Below are 18326 nucleotides of genomic sequence, written 5' to 3'. Positions count from 1 at the left end.
CTCCTCTCCTTGCCTAGCCAGTAACAACAACACCAGTTTAACCAATATGAAAATCCAGCTGGAAGCTGGATGCTGGATTTGTCAGCAGGGAGTGGCTGTGTGCTATTGTGAGATGATCCTTGGAAATGATCATGATTTAAACTTTTTTTTCAGCAGGATAATATAATACAGGACTTAAGAATTGAAAAGGTGAAGTAATGCAGAATTACTGCAGCTTTTTAATTACTTATTATTGTAGTGATGCACACCAAGAAGAGCAATTTATCTACTTTCATAATTAAGGAGATGTTACTGGAGTTGCTTGAGGGGGACAATTAATGTTTGAAAGAGAGTGGCAAAAGTCATCAGGATTATTTTTCCACTGAACATTCCATCAAACTTTTTTTTTTTTGGAAACACTTCTTAGTGACTTATTAGTGAGGTGAGGAGCGGTCATTGGAAAAAAATTGTACACCCTGCTTTAATTATATGTTTTTATTTATCAGGGCCTCAATACCACTTGTGTGGTGCTCACCAACTTCTATTATAAAAACTGCAAGTGACAACAAAAATCCATCCATCCATCCATCTTCTATACCACTTATCCTTTTCAGGGTCACAGGGGAACCTGGAGCCTATCCCAGGGAGCATCAGGCACAAGGCAGGGTACACCCTGGACAGGGTGCCAATCCATCACAGGGCACAATCACATACACACACGCCAATCAGTCTACCATGCATGTCTTTGGACTGGGGGAGGAAACCGGAGTACCCGGAGGAAACCCCCGCAGCACGGGGAGAACATGCAAACTCCACACACACAGAGCCACGGTGGGAATCAAACCCCAACCCTGGAGGTGTGAGGTGAACGTGCTATCCACTAAGCCACCGTGTGCCCTGACAACAAAAATGAAACTAAGATAAATCATGTCAGATGTTTTTTTACCATTATAGTGTGAAGGGTGCCTAGACAGTAACAGAAACTTTCTTATGGACAAAAACAAACAAACATTCAAGCCCCTCTAAATCACCCCCAAACCATTATGTTATGTGTCATGGTTTGACTAGACCTAGGTAGAACTTCTTGAGCATAATTCATAAGATATATTTGGCACAAAAACAAGCCAGCTTATCACCCAAAGAACACCACTGACTTGAAGAGGGCTGTGCACAGGATGTCGACTCACAATGTGAGGTATTTTACCATGGTAAAGTTGGTTTTGTATTGGACATTCGCTGACATTCAAGCTTCTCTCTTCTATTTCTTAAAAAATAAACACACATAAAGGACAAAATGTGTAATTTCTCACTCCGGAGTGGGCAGAGAACCAAATACAGTTGAACATATTTTACAGATTTCTCCCGTTAAAGCCAGCTGAAGCCAATCTTTCAGCAATGCAGGTCATCAGCACTTTATAATAATGGAGTCAGTAAGGGACTGTCTAAAAAGTGCATGACCTGGCAACTGTATAAAATTCTACCAAGATTATCGTTGTCTACTTGGCAGGATATCTAACGTATTGCAGTGTTAGAATACAGTATAGATGCAGTATTTGTTTATATTTAAAGCATATAAATTTATTAATGATTATTAATTATATACATTTTTATTACACATATAATCTTATTGTGCCATAAAAAAACTTTTTTTCTGTAAACAAATAGAAATGACAATCAAATTTTATGATTCACTCCATTATGCACCATTTTTTATAAAGACAACTCTATTTTGAAAATGATCAAGGGTTCATTTTTTTCGTTTAAAAAAGAAAAATAATTAATATTCTACAATCTATTGCTCATGGGAGTTACACGTGTAAAAGTAATTGCAATATGATACTGTTCATTATTGCTACTAACTACAGCAGATTTTTTTAAAACTGTTTTTTTTAAAAAAAAAAAAAAAAAAAGAAAAGAAAAATAATCAAAATTCAATAACTTTTTGACTGTATGAGTTTCCCATGTAAAACCAAATGCAGTTTTATACAGTCTATTATTGCTACTAACTACATGAAATAGATTTAAAAAAAAAAAAAAACTTTAACAATTTTTTAAAAATAAATTTTAAAAAAGAAAAATAATAAAAAATTCTATAACTTTTTGACTGTATGAGTGTCCCATGTAAAACTAAATGCAATATGATACTGTACATTATTGCTACTAACAACAGCAAACAGATTTTTACATTAAAAAAAAATTAACAGAAAAATAATAAAAATTCAATAACTCTTTGGCAGTATGAGTTACACAAATGAAACTGCAAAACCAAATGCAGTGTTTGCTGTAGCTGGAGGCAATAATAGACTGTAACATATTGCATTTTGGTTATTGAATTTTTATTATGTTTCTTTTTTAAAAAAAATTAAATAAAAAATAATTTAAAAGACTGAGATTTAAAAAAATCTGTTTGCTGTAGTTAGTAGCAGTAATAGATTGCATCATATTGCATTTGGCTTTACATGTGTAACTCATACAGTTGAAAAGTTATTGAATTTTTATTATTTTTATTATTTTTTGTTTGTAATTTAATTTAAAAAATAAATAAAACTGAGTTTTTAAAATGTGTTTCCTGTAGTTAGTAGCTGTAATATACTGTATTATCTTGCATGTATATTGCATATATTTTTTTTTTAAATAAAAAAAGCCCTTGATTATTTTCAAGAGTTGTCTTTGATAATAATAATAATTAAAAAATAATGGAGTACAATATAGTGATAATCATAAAGTTTGAGTTTATCTCTATTTGTTCACAGAAAATCTTTTTAGCAATAAAAAAAAACATTTTGAATAAAATTGCCAAATCAAGGTGCTAAGTTGGTAGACCCTTACTCAGATACACTGAATGCTGTATTATAAGCAAAAGGTGCTTTATCAAAAGTATTAGTCCTAGTTAAAGGGTGTGCACATTATAAGTGAAATGTGGACGAACACCAGACATAATTTATCTTCGTTTCTTTTTTTTTTTTTTATTTTCCATCACACAAACCTACAATATATCCACTGTAGTCAGATGTGAATTGACCTGAATAACTCACGCTCAGTCATTTGAGCTTGCTCAGTCAGTACTTTTGCTTCTTTCCAGGTAACAGATTTATTTGTAATGATGCACTAACAAAGCGAATGAAGCTTAATGCGTAGTGAATGAACCACGTAAGTGATTCATTTGGTCTGAATAAACAACCAGGTCATAATTGTATGTGTTTTACGGTATGTTTACCGAACTTCGACATTTTTCTTCCTACTGCGCTCTTAGAAAATTCTAGAAAAAGCTCGTGCGTCATTTCCGGTGGAATATTCTAGTGAGCGGTGCTGCGTCTTTAAAATGTGTCGCACTGAGTTCGTGCACGCTGATGTTTCTGACAGGTGATGCGAGCACTACGACTCATATCATTGCGCACTAAGACTCTTTTTGGTCACTGGGGAAACAGTTGCAGGTTGTGAAAAAAGAAAAAGAAAAAAAAAGGATTTATTATTTTTATTTTTATTTTTTTTGGTCTGGAGGAATAAAATCCGCTTCGAGACGCGACATTCACCACAGTGTTCATTTTAAAGTCTGACTCGCATCCCTGCATGTCCTTACCGGTAAGTTTTAAAACAGAAACCTGGATTAAAACAATGTTAGTCTTGCTTTCTGTTTCACTCTCTATATAAATAGCAAATCATAATTTAAGACGCATTTTAGTTAACTCCATGTCATAATGTAAGCGGGTGTGAGGGGAATATATAATTATGTTCCTTCTCAATAATGTTGCTGCGAATATAACGTGATTTAAAGCCTTTGAGGAGGCGGACAGACAGACAGGCAGACAGACAGACATATTAGTGTCTGTGGTCTTGAGGAAGAACCCTTAGCTGTAAAAAAATAAAATCATTAAATAAAAAAGCAGTATTTCCGTTAAAGTTCACCAGCTCTTTCTACTCGTGTGCAATGGTTAAGACGTTGAATGTGTTTATGTGACGTTTAGCCTGTACGGTGGCCGGTCACGCGGTAGCCTAATACACAGAAAGAAGGGTTTGATTTCCTGCGTGAAGGTGTCGCGCGCTTATACGTTTAGGCGAGAGCGGCGCGCGACGCCTGAGCTCGCGCTCTGCTCTCCGTTGTAAGCCCTGTGTATACTCGGCCCGTTCGCAATAGCGCGAGAGGGCGCGCGGCAGGCGTGACGTCATCGCGGAGTGGGCGGTCCAGCTCGTTGTATTTCTGTAAGTTTCCGCGCGGATCCGCGTCCGAAGATGAACGAGTCCGAGGCGACTCGTGCCGAACAGGCGCGACTGTACGGGCATCTCTCCATCAGCATCAGGAGCGTTTTGAAGCATTGAAGTCGGACCGTATATAGTTTTGTCCCCGAGCCGCCTTATTAACTAAAGCAGGGGTTTTCAAAGTGGCGGCCGCCATGGGGCGCCGCGGGGGGGGCCTCAACAATTTGGTTTGAAAAATAAATACATGATTTGTTCTATGTATGCATTACTATAACATGTTATTTGTAACAATGCATATTAAAATCACGTTTGCTATACCTAATTTTCTAATCGCTAAACAGACAAAACATCAACGTGAAAAAGGGAGATATATTGAGAAGTCTGTATTTTTAATGTGTTTTAAAGACCTCTTGCAAAAGGGGGGACATGCCATCTGGGGGGCCTTGCCCTGGAAAAGTTTGGGAACCCCTGAACTAAAGTACTTTTTAAATTTTATGTATGTAAAATTTGTTACATTAAGAATTAACATACATGGGTTTTTAAAAATTGTGATTTCGATTTGCTTTGTGTACTGTTGAAAGAATAAAGCCAAAGCTGAAAGTTATAATCATGTTTTCATTCATCATTTCATTCATCATTCTTTCTTTTGTTTTGGAAGAAAACAAAAAAAAGTTCCAACCCTTAAAACATGGCTGACAGAATTCACTGGTACGTTACACTTAGAAAGAATGAGGTGTATCTTAAAGGATAAAATATTATCGTTTGATAAAATCTGGTCCCCTTTTAAGTAGAGATTAATATGATTTTTTTTTTAAAAATGTGTCTTCGTTTTCTGCTCTTATTAACGGATAGCACTGTGGGTTGAGTTTATGGTTAGGAGTTGGGTGTATTAACTGTCTGGTATGTAATCGACTGACTTTTTTTTTCGTCCTATCTTTCTCTCTCTATTTATTTGAACCTTTCGTTGTAATTATTATTTCTTTTATGTGAATCTTTGTTTCATGCACATTTGTTATAGTGTAAGTTTTACGCGTTTGCATCAAAAGAAAAGTGCGGGTACAAATTATCTCATAAATAAAGTATTTGTTGATTAAACAGACTTGTATTAAACAGTATGCATTGCATATGTATAATGGGGGCAGTGGTGGCTTGATGGTTAAGGCTCTGGGTTACTAATCAGGTGGTCGGGGGTTCTAGCACTGCCAAGCTGCCACTCTTGGGCCCTTGAGCAAGACTCTTAACTGTATCGTGTCTGACCCCAACCACCTAACATGTTGGGATACGCAAAGAAAAACACTGGTCAATGTGTGTGTGACCAGTAAAAACTCATTATCATTATAATGTATATGTATGAAAAGAAACTAAGAAACCCCAATGAGAACCATAACATATAAACAAACCAAAAAAAACCCCAAGTACATAAACAAAACAACCTTATGTCCTTGGATGTTTTAATGCCGATTTACAGAGTTGTACGCATGTAGATCTGTTCTGGTCTGATAAAAACAAGCTCTGCCTGCCATGCCATTTGCTTCCACAAGACAGGTCTGTGTTACTCTCTTGTTTACTTTGTCTCAACATAAGTAAATTAGTTCACTAAAAGTGTTTAGTTACATGGCTACAATACTATTAATGTTGGGGATTAAGCAATAAGTGGTTGGTTTAGCTTGTTGAGAATTTGCTAATCTTGTCTAGCCAGTACATGATCTGGGATTTTCACAGACCGCAATCTCTAGAATTTACACCGAGTGGTGTGAAAAACAAAAAACATCAAGTCAGTGGCAGTTCTGATGAGAGAGGCAAGAGGAGAATGACCAGACTGGGTAGAACTCACAGGAAGTCTACAGTACCTGGGCTACAACAACCGAAGACCACATTTGGTTCCATATATATGTATATGGACCTTAATATATAAGGTTAATTTGTGCTGGAACAGGATCCAGTACCTCTCAGACTTGGAAGTGCCTGTTTTCTGGAAATCATTTATCAGAATCTCTGCAGCTTTTTTTTCTTTTAATAAAAAAAAAAAAATAGTCATCATAATAAAATCATTTCAATGTATGATCATTCTTCATGTGACACCTCCCTTCCAAAAATATACAGTTAGCTCATTTCAATTATGACTAATTTGTAACTAGTAATCATAGCATACTCATTTTGTTAGTCACATCTATTCACGTATCATGGATATGGTGAAAAAGGCAGCTGACTTTATAGTTATTTCTTAAAGAACTTAGCCAAAGTGATGGGACAGAACAAGATACTTAAAAAAGGGAAGGAGTGTATTGTTTGTTTTTTTTTATTTCTGAAACTGTTTTTGAAAAAAATGTTTTACAAATTAAGTATTAACTGCTACTTTATTATGAACACCTGTACACCTGAACATTCATGCAATTATCCAATCAGCCAATCATATGGCATCAGATTTATGCATAAAACTATGCAGATACAGGTCAAGAGCTTCAGTTAATGTTTACATCCAACGTCACAATGTGATCTCAACGACTGTGGCATGGTTTATGGTGCGAGACAGGCTGGTTTGAGTATTTCAGAAACTGACGATCTCTGGAATTTTCATGCATAACAGTCTCTAGAGTTTCCACAGAATGGTGAAAAAAAAAAAACATCCAGTGAGTGGCTGTTCTGTGGGGAGACACCTTGGTCAGAGGAAAATGTTCTGACTGGTTCAAGCTGACAGGAAGGCTACGGTAAATAAAATAACCACTTTTTACAACCATGCGGTACAATTCCGGCCCTCCTCGCATTAGTTTTCCGTTATGTTGTTTCCCTGTGCTTATCCAGTCTGTTTCTCCTCGTGTTCCACGTTCACTGCTAATGCTGCCTGTTTGCTCCCTGCCTTGCTTTTCCCATGGATCTCTTGCTTTGCACTCAGCTCTCCCTTCCCCCGTGGCGCATTGACTGTGCACTCGTCTCACACATGGCGGTCCTGAGTTAGAATCCTGACCCCGACTACTCATTATCACACTCCTTTTCCATTCACCCCAGTTTCCACCCCAGTTTCCTTCAGTAAATCCTGTTAACTTTCAGTCCTGTGTCGCTGTTCTACATTTGGGTCCCCTCATCTCTGTGTTCTATATAATAGAACAATCTGGCCAACTTGTACCCAGCAGAACCAGTTCCCCTGTAGTCAGCCCTGTCCCATCAGGGAACCCTCCTGGATCGACATCTCCATGCACTCACTGAGAGCCACCAGGCCATGATGGACCAGCTCGGGCTCCTCACCCAGCAACTAAACAGCATCCTCCCCCAACTGGCCCATACACCGCCTGGCCCAGTCAGCCTGCCCTCTCCCAGTCCACCACAGCAGGAAGCACATGTCCCAGACCCCATGTGGCTAAGGTGGCTTTACATCATGGGGCTATTGAGGTGAGATGACACAGCCTGGGCCACTGCCATCTGGGACAGGCAGCCAGTGCTGTGGTCCTCCCTCATCTCCTTCACCACCAAACTTCAGAGAATTTTCAGACACCCAGAGCAGAGATGCCTGCTTTCCCTCTTCCAGGGGCCCCCCAGTGTGGCAGAGTTCTCTGTGGAGTTTCGAGTCCTGGCTGCTAAGTCAGACAGGAATGAAGAAGCACTCGAGGGAGTTTTTGTGAATGCAATCAGTGATCGGATGAAGGATGAATTAGCCCTTAAGGTCGAGTCAGACTCCCTTGACCAACTAATCTCCCTGGCTATCAGGTTGGATTGCACGTGCGAGTGATGCAAAGAGAGAACCAGGCAGTCCCAGGCACCTTTCACCTTCAGTTCTCTTCTTCGTTCATCTGCCAATCCTGCCCCGAGCATCAGCCCTGTACCAGAATTCTGTCACCTAACTCCAAGTCAACTGGGGAAGAACCCATGCGGCTGGGTTGGACCCGGCTTACTGAGCAGGAGAGAAGATTCCAGACAGGCACATGCTTCTATTGTGTCTAACCAGGCCAAGCTTTGGCTAACTGCTCCTTGCATTTAAAAGGGGTGGGTTCACCAGTAGGCTGACCAGGGGCTACTGGTGAGCCAAACAGCTCCCCCATCCCACTTTCAGATTCCTTCTACCCTGTGCTACAACCAGCTCTCTGTTCTCCTCCTCGTACTTATCGACTCAGGCACCAAAGATAACATCCTGGATAAGGGGTTGGTGTCACAGTCTGGCTTACTCATTGAGTTCCTGGATCCTCCAATTACTGTCAAATGGGAAATTCCTAGCTTGGATCACCCATCACACTTCCATTGGTCCTTGTGCTTTCCATGAACCACCATGAGACGGTTTAGCTGAACTTCATCTCCTCCCCAGGTAACCCACTGGTCCTAGGCTATTCTTAGCTGAAAAGACACAACCCCCAGCCAGGAGGGTTGCTAATTGCAGCACTTTTTGTCACACTTTTTTTTTTTTTTTTTTTGCCTGAAATCAGCTTTCCTCCCACTGCGGCCAACACAAGTTCCGTGATGCCCACACCTGCAGACCTCTCCACTGTGCCTCCCGAGAAGCACAACCTGGCTGAGGTTTTTAACAAGGACTGGGGCCTTTCCTTACCACCTCATCACCCGTACAATTGTGCTGTCAACCTCCTCCTTGGGGCTTCCCTCCCCTCTGGTTGTTTGTATAACCTGTCCGGTCCTGAGAGAGAGCCCATGGAGAAATACGTAACGGAGTCCCTCGCTGTCAAACTTCCTCCACCACACTGGGTGCCGGCTTCTTCTTTGTAGCCATGAAAGATAAGACCCTCCACCCTTGCAGTGATTACCAGGGCCTCAACAAAATCACAGTGAAGAACAAGTACCCCCTGCCACTGCTCATCTCCGCTTTTGAGCTTCTGCATGGGCTCACTATTTTCACAAGGTTGGACCTGCGGAACACATACCAATTGGTCAGGATCAGAGCAGGGGACGAGTGGAAGAGTGCATTCAACACCCCTTTAGGCCACTTCAAATACCTGGTCATGCCCCACACCAGTGCCCCAGCTGTGTTTCAAGCTCTTGTCAGCGACATACTTTGGGACATCCTGAATTGCTTTGTTTGTTTATTTGGACAAAATTCTAATATTCTCCTGTGAGCTCACTGAGCACATTTCTCCATGTCTGTCAAGTCCTGCAGCGGCTTCTGGATAACTTGTTTGTCTTGTTTGTCAAGACTTGCTTGTTTGTCAAAGCTGAAAAATGTGAGTTTCATGTTCCCATGGTCACATGCCTGGGGTACGTTATCGAGAGCGGGTGAGTTAAGGCTGACCCTGAGAATATCTAGGCTGTAGTCGAGTGTTCCAGATCCACTATTATCAAACAGCTCCAACGGTTCCTTGGGTTTGCCAATTTTTAACACCGCTTCATCAAAAACGTCAGCTTGGTGGCAGCACCCCTCACTAGACTGACCTCCACCTCTTCACCCTTCGTATGGACCCCCAAGGCTGAGTCCGCCTTCTCCAAGCTGAAGGAGTTGTTTACCTCTGCCCCTGTGTTGATTGAACCTGACCCCTTTCTGCAGTTCATTGTAGAGGTGGATGCCCCTGACTCAGGCGTGGGTGCTGTGTTCTCCCAATCATCCATCCCTGACCAGAAGCTCCATTTGTGTGCCTTATCACGCCACCTCTCCCCTGCTGAACGTAACTATGATGTGGGGACTCATGAGCTACTAGCCATAAAGTTAGCGTTGGAGGAATGGAGGCATTGGCTTGAGGGGGCTGAACACCCATACATTGTTTAGACCAACCACAAGAACCTGGCCTACATCCAGTCCACCAAACATCCAAACTCCTGTCAGGCATGCTGGGGCTTGTTCTTTGCTGTACATCATTTCTTTGCATGTGCCTAAGACTTTTGCACAGTCTTGCAAATGCTGTAGAGTAAACATTCCTTCAAAAATAACAAAATAATATAAGCAGTATTTATTAATAAACGAAACAAAGTAAGTATTTAGTGTGACGTCCCTTGGCTTAAAAAAAATAGTCTCGGGTACAACGTGTGCAGTTTTATAAGTAAATGAGCTGTTGGTTTGACTGAGTATCTTGCAGAACCAGACACAGTTCTTCTGGAGACTTTGACTGTTGCACTTGTTTCTTATTGTTGGAGCCAAACACAGAAGCCTTCATTATGTTTTTGTTTTTTATCCTGAAACATGGCCTCTTACAATTTCTTCAGTGTTGCCACATTAAAGATATAATCAAATATTCACAAAAATGTGAGGGGTGTACTCACTTTTGTGAGATACTCATACATATACATATATATATCTACCCGAGTTAGAGATGAGATGCTGATTCTGTAAGAAATGTGTAATAAATCACTTGTTATATGGTCTTTTTCAGCTGCTGTGCTGCGCAGAGACCGAAAAGCCCACCATGATCCTGCTAACTCCATCTTCTGGTATGGTTTCCACAAACTCTCCAATCTCAAAGATTAGTTGTTAGCATGTTCATTTCCATGTCAAATACAGTAGTTGTTCTGTGGTTTGTATGTGGTTTGTTGCTGTCAATGGCTCAGTATGGCGAATCGGTTGGTGGGCATGATGTGAAGCCATGTGCTGTGGACAGCTCCACCACACCTTTGTGTCAGCGTGTACAGTGGAGTTAAAGGCATTTTGTGGATATATTAACCATGTTATGCATACATTATTGCTGTTTTGTTTCCAGTGTTTTCAATAACAGGATAACAATAACTATAACAGGATTGTGTTCTACATTTGCTCAGTGGTCAGTAATGTAGTTCCAATTCAGTAGTTATTACCAGGAAACCATATCAGGCAGCCATCCAGAAATGCCCATAGAGCTTAATCCACCTAACATGAGGATAACAGACCAGACTCAGAGAGAGAGAGAGGGAAAATCCATGTGCAGAGGCACTTTATTACAAAGCCACAGTTAACTCACAAACCAATTTAATGTCATTGACCAGCCTGTAGCCAGAGCACGAGTGGTCACGATACAATCAGATCAAAGGACAATCTGAAAGAGAGATAGAAGATCAAACATGGTAGGATAACAAGGCTTAAAACTTACACAATCTCAGTGTTTTTGGCAAGATTTTGCAATGAATTAATGATCTTGGAGTGTTTATGTACGTGGGAGTCAGGAAGTGAACCAGAAATGTTTGACATAGGTCATGTTAAAACTCTGGGGACTGTGACCTCTGCTGGTTGGCAGGACTGGCGTTACAGGACATTACTACTGATACTCCTGAAGCCAAATCACCTCTCCTACCTGTGGGCCTGGGAGCAGGTTGGTCCGGATGTTCACGATGGAAATCTGTGCTGAGAGCTGGGTCTGGAATGTCACCCGCACTGACCCAGGGGCGTTCTTCAGGCCAATACCCCTCCCAATCCACAAGGTATAACATGCGACTGCCCTGTCACTTGTAGTCGAGTAACCTCCTTACAAGGTAAGCCAGTCCACCCTCACCTGGTCCACCCGTGGCTTAGTTCCAGTTGAATGCCCCTGTGCAAAAGAAGACAAAACAGGTTTGAGTAATAATACATGAAAATTGGGGGAGATTATATGTGATTGTGACAACTCCTCATGATAAGAGACTGGATTCATATCTGTTTTTTTGCTGAGAGTTCACCCATTGGCCAATTCCCACCCACTAGCCAGCTCTCGCATCATATCACAGCTACCAACCAGAGATGGTGAAGGCTAACATGTGCTTCCTCCAAGACATGTGAAGTCAGCCAACTACATGTTTTTTTTTTTACTTGTGCTCATGGTGTGTCACAAGGCAGCGTAACACACTCGGAGGAAAGTGCTATCCGGCCTCTTTCACATGCATGAGCTCACAGACGCCTACGATTGGCTAGTGTGACTGACCCAGATCGTACAGTCAGTTTTGCTCCCTTGGACTTCCAGACACAGATGGGGATTCAAACTTGATCTCTGGGTGATAGGGCGAGTGCTTTTCTGTTGCATTATTTTATAGAAAGGACATATGAATCTGGGACTTCCAAAAGGGAATTCTCAGACAGAGATCCCTGGTGGACAACCAGACAGTTTGCCCCAGGCATAGTTGTGGATGCAGCCTGTGTTTCTTTTCAACTTGAGACTGTCTTTGGATTGCCTACTGTATGAACACATGCTGCTTCCCAGGTCTGTTCACTCCTTCTCATCAATTCATCGGGTCTTCTGACAGGATTCTGATTTGGTTCACCATACCATAGAACTAAGGCAGGTTGGTATCCTACTTGAAGTGTGTGAGGCCAGTGGAGAGGTGGAATAAGCATTTCTGCTTGTACTCTGCCCAGGGTAGGTGATGGCTCCAGTAATGCTGTTTATTGGAAAAATGTGATCTTCCAATTTCTTGATTCATGCACTCAACTTTTTTTTCCCCGACCATTTGTTTGTGGATGATAGCTGGATGAAGGCTGATATTAATGGTAAGTAGTTGACAGAAGGTGATGAGTTGTGCTCCCCCTCAGTAATCCCATAATATCTAAAGATCTGCCTGAAGATTGTGGTATAAGAGTGGTTCTTGTTTGTTCACAGACTGAATTTACTTTGACGTAATTAGTGACATCCAAGGAGAACCACCGGAACTTATTGGTTACAAAGGAGGACACCCTGCCCCAATCCTACAAGCATCTACCAAATGGTACCATTTTTGTGGCAGAGCCTTATGAACTCCTCCATGAAGATCTGCTAGAACTGTTGAGCATACCCTCCTAGAAGGTGGCCTTGAGAAGCAATGGCCAAACTCAGATCCCGATTTACTACTTTATCCACGGTGTTAGGCAAGTCTTCTGTATTAGATCAAACTCGGAGAGTGTCATGATCCGTGCACAGAGGTGCTTTAATATAAAGTCCAAACATGTTGAAATCACAAATTCAGTTAACATTAATGTACAATCAGACCAAAGGACAATCCAAAGGAGTAAACCAGGAGGCGGAGGGTCAAACTTATCATAAATGATCAGTAGGACAACAATGCTCAGAACCTACACAACTGCAATGTTTGGCAAGACTTCACAATGAATGAATGGTCTTGGAAATATTTATATATTGTGGAGTCCGAAAGTGAACCGTAAAGGTTTGGCAGAGGTCGTGTTAGAACTCTGGCTACTGGGGCCTCTTCTGGTGGGGAGGGGTGATGTCCTTGGCTGGTGTTATACTAAGCCTCTGCCTGTATCAGGCACGTAATGTCAACCTAATGTCTATGCAGATGTATGTATTTTTTGCTCATTTGGAGATTTAAAAAAATTCATGACATAGTTATACTGTATTGTCTTTTTTAAAGCCCCAATCAGGAATTTGTGGTTGTTGAGCCTCCAATATGTCTGCAAGAAGACAAAACCCAGTAGGACTTATTAGTTCAAATTAGTAGAACTATCTTTAGTAAGTACAGTGGATATAAAAAGTCAACACACCCCTGTTAAAATGGCAGGATTTTGTGATGTAACAAAAAAAAACAAAACAAGATAGGGTCATTGTGACATGTAAACCTGTTAATTAAGGTGACAAACAATAAGAATCATTTTAGTTGCGTAAATGAAACATAAAAAGTGTACAATAACCTGGTTGCATAAGTCTGCACATCCCTAAACTAATATTTAGTTGAAGCATATTTAGATTTTATCACGGCATTATCTTTTGGGTTAAGAGTCAGTTTGGCACATCTTGACTTAGCAATATTTTGCCATTCTTCCTTGCAAAAGCTTTCTAACGCCGTCAAATTGGCTGGCCATCTCCTGTGCAGAGCCCTCTTCAGGTCACCCCACAGATTTTAGATTGGATTTAGGTCTGGACTCTGGCTGGGCCATTCCAAAAACCTTGAACTTGTTTTGGTGAAGGAATTCCTTTGTTGATCTGGAGGTTTGCTTCGGGTGAAATTCCTCTTCATCTTAAGTGTCTTCGCAGAAGCCTTAAGGTTTTGTGCCAGATTTGACTGGTATTTGGAGCTGTTCATTATTCCCTCCACAATGATTAAAGCCCCAGTTCCAGCTGAAGAAATCAGCTTCAAAGTATGATGCTGCCACCACCATGCTTCCCTGTTGGGATGGTGTTCTTTTCATGATGTGTAGACTTTTTATATCCACTGTATAACATGAACCTATCTAGAAGTAGTTTGGTGATCTTTTATTACTTCCTTATTGGGGCTTTGAAGATTCCTAAAATGTTACAATTTCTAAAACAGCTACTCGATATAATAAACATGATTTAACAGGCATCTCTGACACTGGCTTACACACTCAAATGAAAGGAGGTAAAAGCAAAACCAGCATCGTCTGTTGCACTGTCACCCCTTTTATGCGGTGAGCCACCGAACATTTCCTACTATATGTAATAACCATTTGGCTGTATGTTGTAATTTTTTCTTTGTTTTGTCAACAGTATGATGCATAAGCAATTCATTATTTACTGTTTTCTAACTAAATTGTATTAGGGATACCACAGTTTATTACATGAATTCACCATTTATCTTTAAATTAATTCAAGCAACTGAATACACCAGCCAGTAATGGTATTAAATGATCGCTGCAAGTGGTGTAGTTGTATAAAAAACATGCCACGCAGGCTGGCTAACATTTGTCCTATTTCTCATTAGGCCTCTTAGAACGACTTCAGTATTCACCAGCTCCACAGACAAAATGTGTTGTAAGTTTTAGCTGTACTTTCAAATCACGTGTCTGGTGAGGTTCGATCAAAGTAAAAAAAAAAAGAAAAGAAAAAATAATAAAAATTGAAAAAATTCAATTAAAATCGTTAAATGCAGATTTTTGGTGAATGATGTGCTGTTGGCTTGTGCTGTGTCTGATTGGTTGTTTTCTTTCAGATGAAGAGTCGCTTGCAATCGACTGGCTTTGGAATCACGTCAAGTTCAGGTTGCAAAACGCAATAGTAGGAACCCTGCATTAAACTTTTTTGATGTCTGTATAGCTGTTAGGTATATAGTTTAAAAACAAGAGATGATATTTAGATGATAATGTCACTTAGCTTACATGTTCTCTATACTCACTATAATCATTCACCGTTTATTGAACGAAAGCCATTTCTGCATGTGTCCTTGCATGCCTCCAGTCTACCCCCATCTGATAAAAATGACGTTATTGACAGGGAATAAAGGTGTGCTTCTTTTTCTCTGCACTGTTTTTGTGTTGAAGGAAAATGGCAGCTCTACTGTCCATATGGATTCTGTTATATTCTGACATAACACCACTGGAGTCAGTTACTAGATCTCCAGGCAGAATTATAGATGACAGAGCTCTCCTAGACCAGGCATACTTTATATTAATACAACCATTCTTCCTATGGATCTGTGCAAGTGAGAGTTTTGGACACATTTTCACAATTCCTGGAAGTGCAGACAAAAGAACGTCATTCTGGTCAAGGAAACTGCCATCTATATTTTTTGTCTGGAGCTTAAATGACCGTTTCTGATGATGTTTTTAGAGTAAAATATCAGTTTAACGAAAATGACTGCATTTGAGGTTTCATGCTAAACTGTGAATCGATTATGTTTGCAGCTTTTTGTGTGTGTGTGTGTGTGTGTGTGTGTGTGTGTGTGTGTGTGTGCTCCTTTAGCAAAAAATGATTATCCAGCCTACGAAGAACTCCATTTACATTTTAAACCCACTGATTTGCTTAAGGACAAAGAACTCTTTGTATATCTTCATTAAAAATCTTTGCAGCGTTTCAGTGACACAAAGTCAGTGAGCGGTTTTAAAGATGCCAAGAAGAGCCCTGTTTTATTTTCTTCCCCTAAGCCATTAACAGTTAAGATCCACCTTTGTTTTCACTACAGAAAGGACAGTGGTCATGTGACACTCTCAATAGTGCCATTTCTGAGCACTGTGTACTGTAAATATAGCTCCTATTACATTTATTTGTGTAATATGTGTTTGTGTCACTACAGAATGGGCAGTAGGGTTGCCTAAGGAGTAATTCACATGAAATAATTCTAGTAGACTTTCTTTGATCATTATAAAGATTGCTGGGGTAGATTTCTGTTAACAAAAGGCTGTGCGACCCAGATCCGTGGCTGTGCATAATTCATATCGATGAATGGTGATAATGTATTATTTACGCTAGCTATCTAATGGAAACTGATCAGCATTTGTCATCTGAAATTTAAGCAAACAATTCAGTCTGCAAAATCCACTCATGAAAAGATTTATTCATATTGCATTGTTCTTTTTTTTTTATTCTTATAACAGCTGGTTCCTATAATTATCTAAGAAGTACATAACAGTGAGGGGGAAGAAGTATTAGTACACTTTTGTTTTTGTTATTTAATATACTTCCAGTGCATATATCCACTTCAAATTTAAAAAACGTCTTTTAACTTTGACTTTATAGGGGAAAAAATGTTCAGACACTACATTAAAAAAATTAAAAACCCATTGCAAAGACCTTCAACATCCCTGTTGGTATAATTGGTTCAATAATACGCAGGTGGAAAGTTCATGGAACCACAACTAATCGCCCCAGGACACGTGAGCCGCAGCACGCTCTCCTGATAAGGACGGAAACGAGCAGGCACTTGAAAAGAGTTGCAGGACGACCTGAAAGCAGCAGGATCAACAGTTACACAGAGAACAATAAGGAATAAACTGCACCACAGTCATCTCTGTTCCTATACCCCACACAAAACTCCTCTGCAATAAAAAAAAGAAGCTTTTAGACAAATCGGAACATGTCTTTGAGCAATATACTCTGCTGAAATGAAACAAAAATAGAACTCTTGGCAGTAATTCAGCTCATCGTGTTTGGAGAAAGAAGGGTATGGAGGTGAGAGCATCAAATTATGGGGCTGCTTCTCTGCAAATGGTGCTGGAGCATTACACATCATTGAAGGAAACCTGAATGGAGGGATGTACCAGGATATATTACAGCAGAATTTAATCTCCGAGAAACTGAATCTGGGAAGACGCCGGACCTTTAAACAAGACAAAGACCACAAACGTACAGCCATAATAACTTATGAAGGCCTTGCATGGCCTAGCCACTCTCCTGACTTTAATCCCAGTGAAAAATTTGAGAGGATTTTGAGTCCTCACATCTTGGGGATTTTGAAGATGATTTGCTAAGAGGGATGGACCAAAATTGAGCCACAATTCTGCCAAAAACTAATCACTTCTTACCATAGACATCTCAAAGCTGTTGTTAATTGTTGGTGTCTGGATAATGTTTTTTTTTTTTTTTTTTTTTTTAACATATCTTTGTTTATGCTTATGAATACATACTTTTTTTGTTCTTATTTAAGTACAAAGTCAAAAGACATTATGCGTGTAAATTTGAAGCGGATATATGCTCTGGAAGTGTTTTAAATAAGAAAAAGTGTCTTGCTACTTATTTCCCCTCATTGTAACCTGAGCAGCTTTTATTGCCTGGGGGTTATTGTTACTAATACTTTTTCACTAATACTTCTTCAGCGTATGTACAGCTGAGCCTTTTACATCTGATATTCCGACTGTGGGATTAGTTGTGTGGAGAAGACCACGCCTTAACTTTTTAAATGTGTATTACACCACAGCGCTGTTAAAATCTCCCATCTTGATGGGTCAGAATTTGTTGATTACTTTTCTATAACAGCGCGGCTCAGGCAGTAGTGCTGACGACTGTAGTTCAAATCATACGCGTATATTAATTCGCTGGTTCTAATAGTCAGTTGTTTCTATAGTTAAAAAAAAACACAATCAAAGGAATAAAACCATTCATAACGGGCTGTTATTGGAAAATAATCAATGTTATGGTTGAACTGTTTTGTCACACAGAACCATATGATTCCAAGATCTTGTTAACATTAGCGCAGATGCTCAATGACTCTAGAGAACGATTTGAGATGGGTTATGCTAGCACTGTCTTTCCTTCCTCTAATGATGTACTGTAAAGTGAGTTTCTTTATATAAAGTATTTGATTGCCATTCTCGTTTGACTTTATGGTTTGTGATTTTTTTTTAAAATTACACCTACCCTGCTCCTTAAACAGCTTTTTTCCCCTTGTATATGATTTGTTAATGAAACAAGCTTTTCAAGAACCTTTACATATGTAAGCTATCCATGCTTTATGCACGGTGGCAAGATAAGAAGTACATGCTGTTATTTCCATTTCTATGCAGCTAATGTTACAACAATTGTATTGTATGTAAATGTCTTGTTTTGGCTGTTAATTTTCTGTTATTTTTTATGTGTATATATTTGACAGAAGCTCTACTTTTTGCAGGAGAAAAAAAA

The 18326-nt window shown here is 39.9% G+C and overlaps 1 protein-coding gene across 9 annotated transcripts in view; it reads left to right on the top strand.

Moving 5' to 3' along the window:
- Positions 1-3274: 3274 nt before the first annotated feature.
- tmem269 (transmembrane protein 269) overlaps positions 3275-18326 on the top strand; it is a 19989-nt gene continuing 4937 nt past the window's right edge. Inside the window, exons 1-6 of one of the 9 annotated variants that reach the window (XM_053686246.1) lie at positions 3275-3561; positions 10476-10533; positions 11266-12401; positions 12510-12532; positions 12642-12747; positions 14317-14974. In XM_053686246.1, coding sequence (XP_053542221.1) covers positions 14926-14974 — 49 coding nt within the window. In that variant the 5' untranslated portion in view covers positions 3275-3561; positions 10476-10533; positions 11266-12401; ... (1 more) ...; positions 12642-12747; positions 14317-14925. Of the gene's footprint in view, positions 3562-6781; positions 6885-10469; positions 10534-11265; positions 14975-18326 lie in introns of those variants that run through there. The other 8 variants (XM_047160206.2, XM_053686244.1, XM_053686243.1 and 5 more) reach the window with 8 other exon arrangements.

Source organism: Ictalurus punctatus, chromosome 15, assembly GCF_001660625.3.
Source record: "Ictalurus punctatus breed USDA103 chromosome 15, Coco_2.0, whole genome shotgun sequence".
NCBI classification, from domain to species: Eukaryota; Metazoa; Chordata; class Actinopteri; order Siluriformes; family Ictaluridae; genus Ictalurus; species Ictalurus punctatus.
This window is presented reverse-complemented; position numbering and strand designations above follow the sequence as displayed.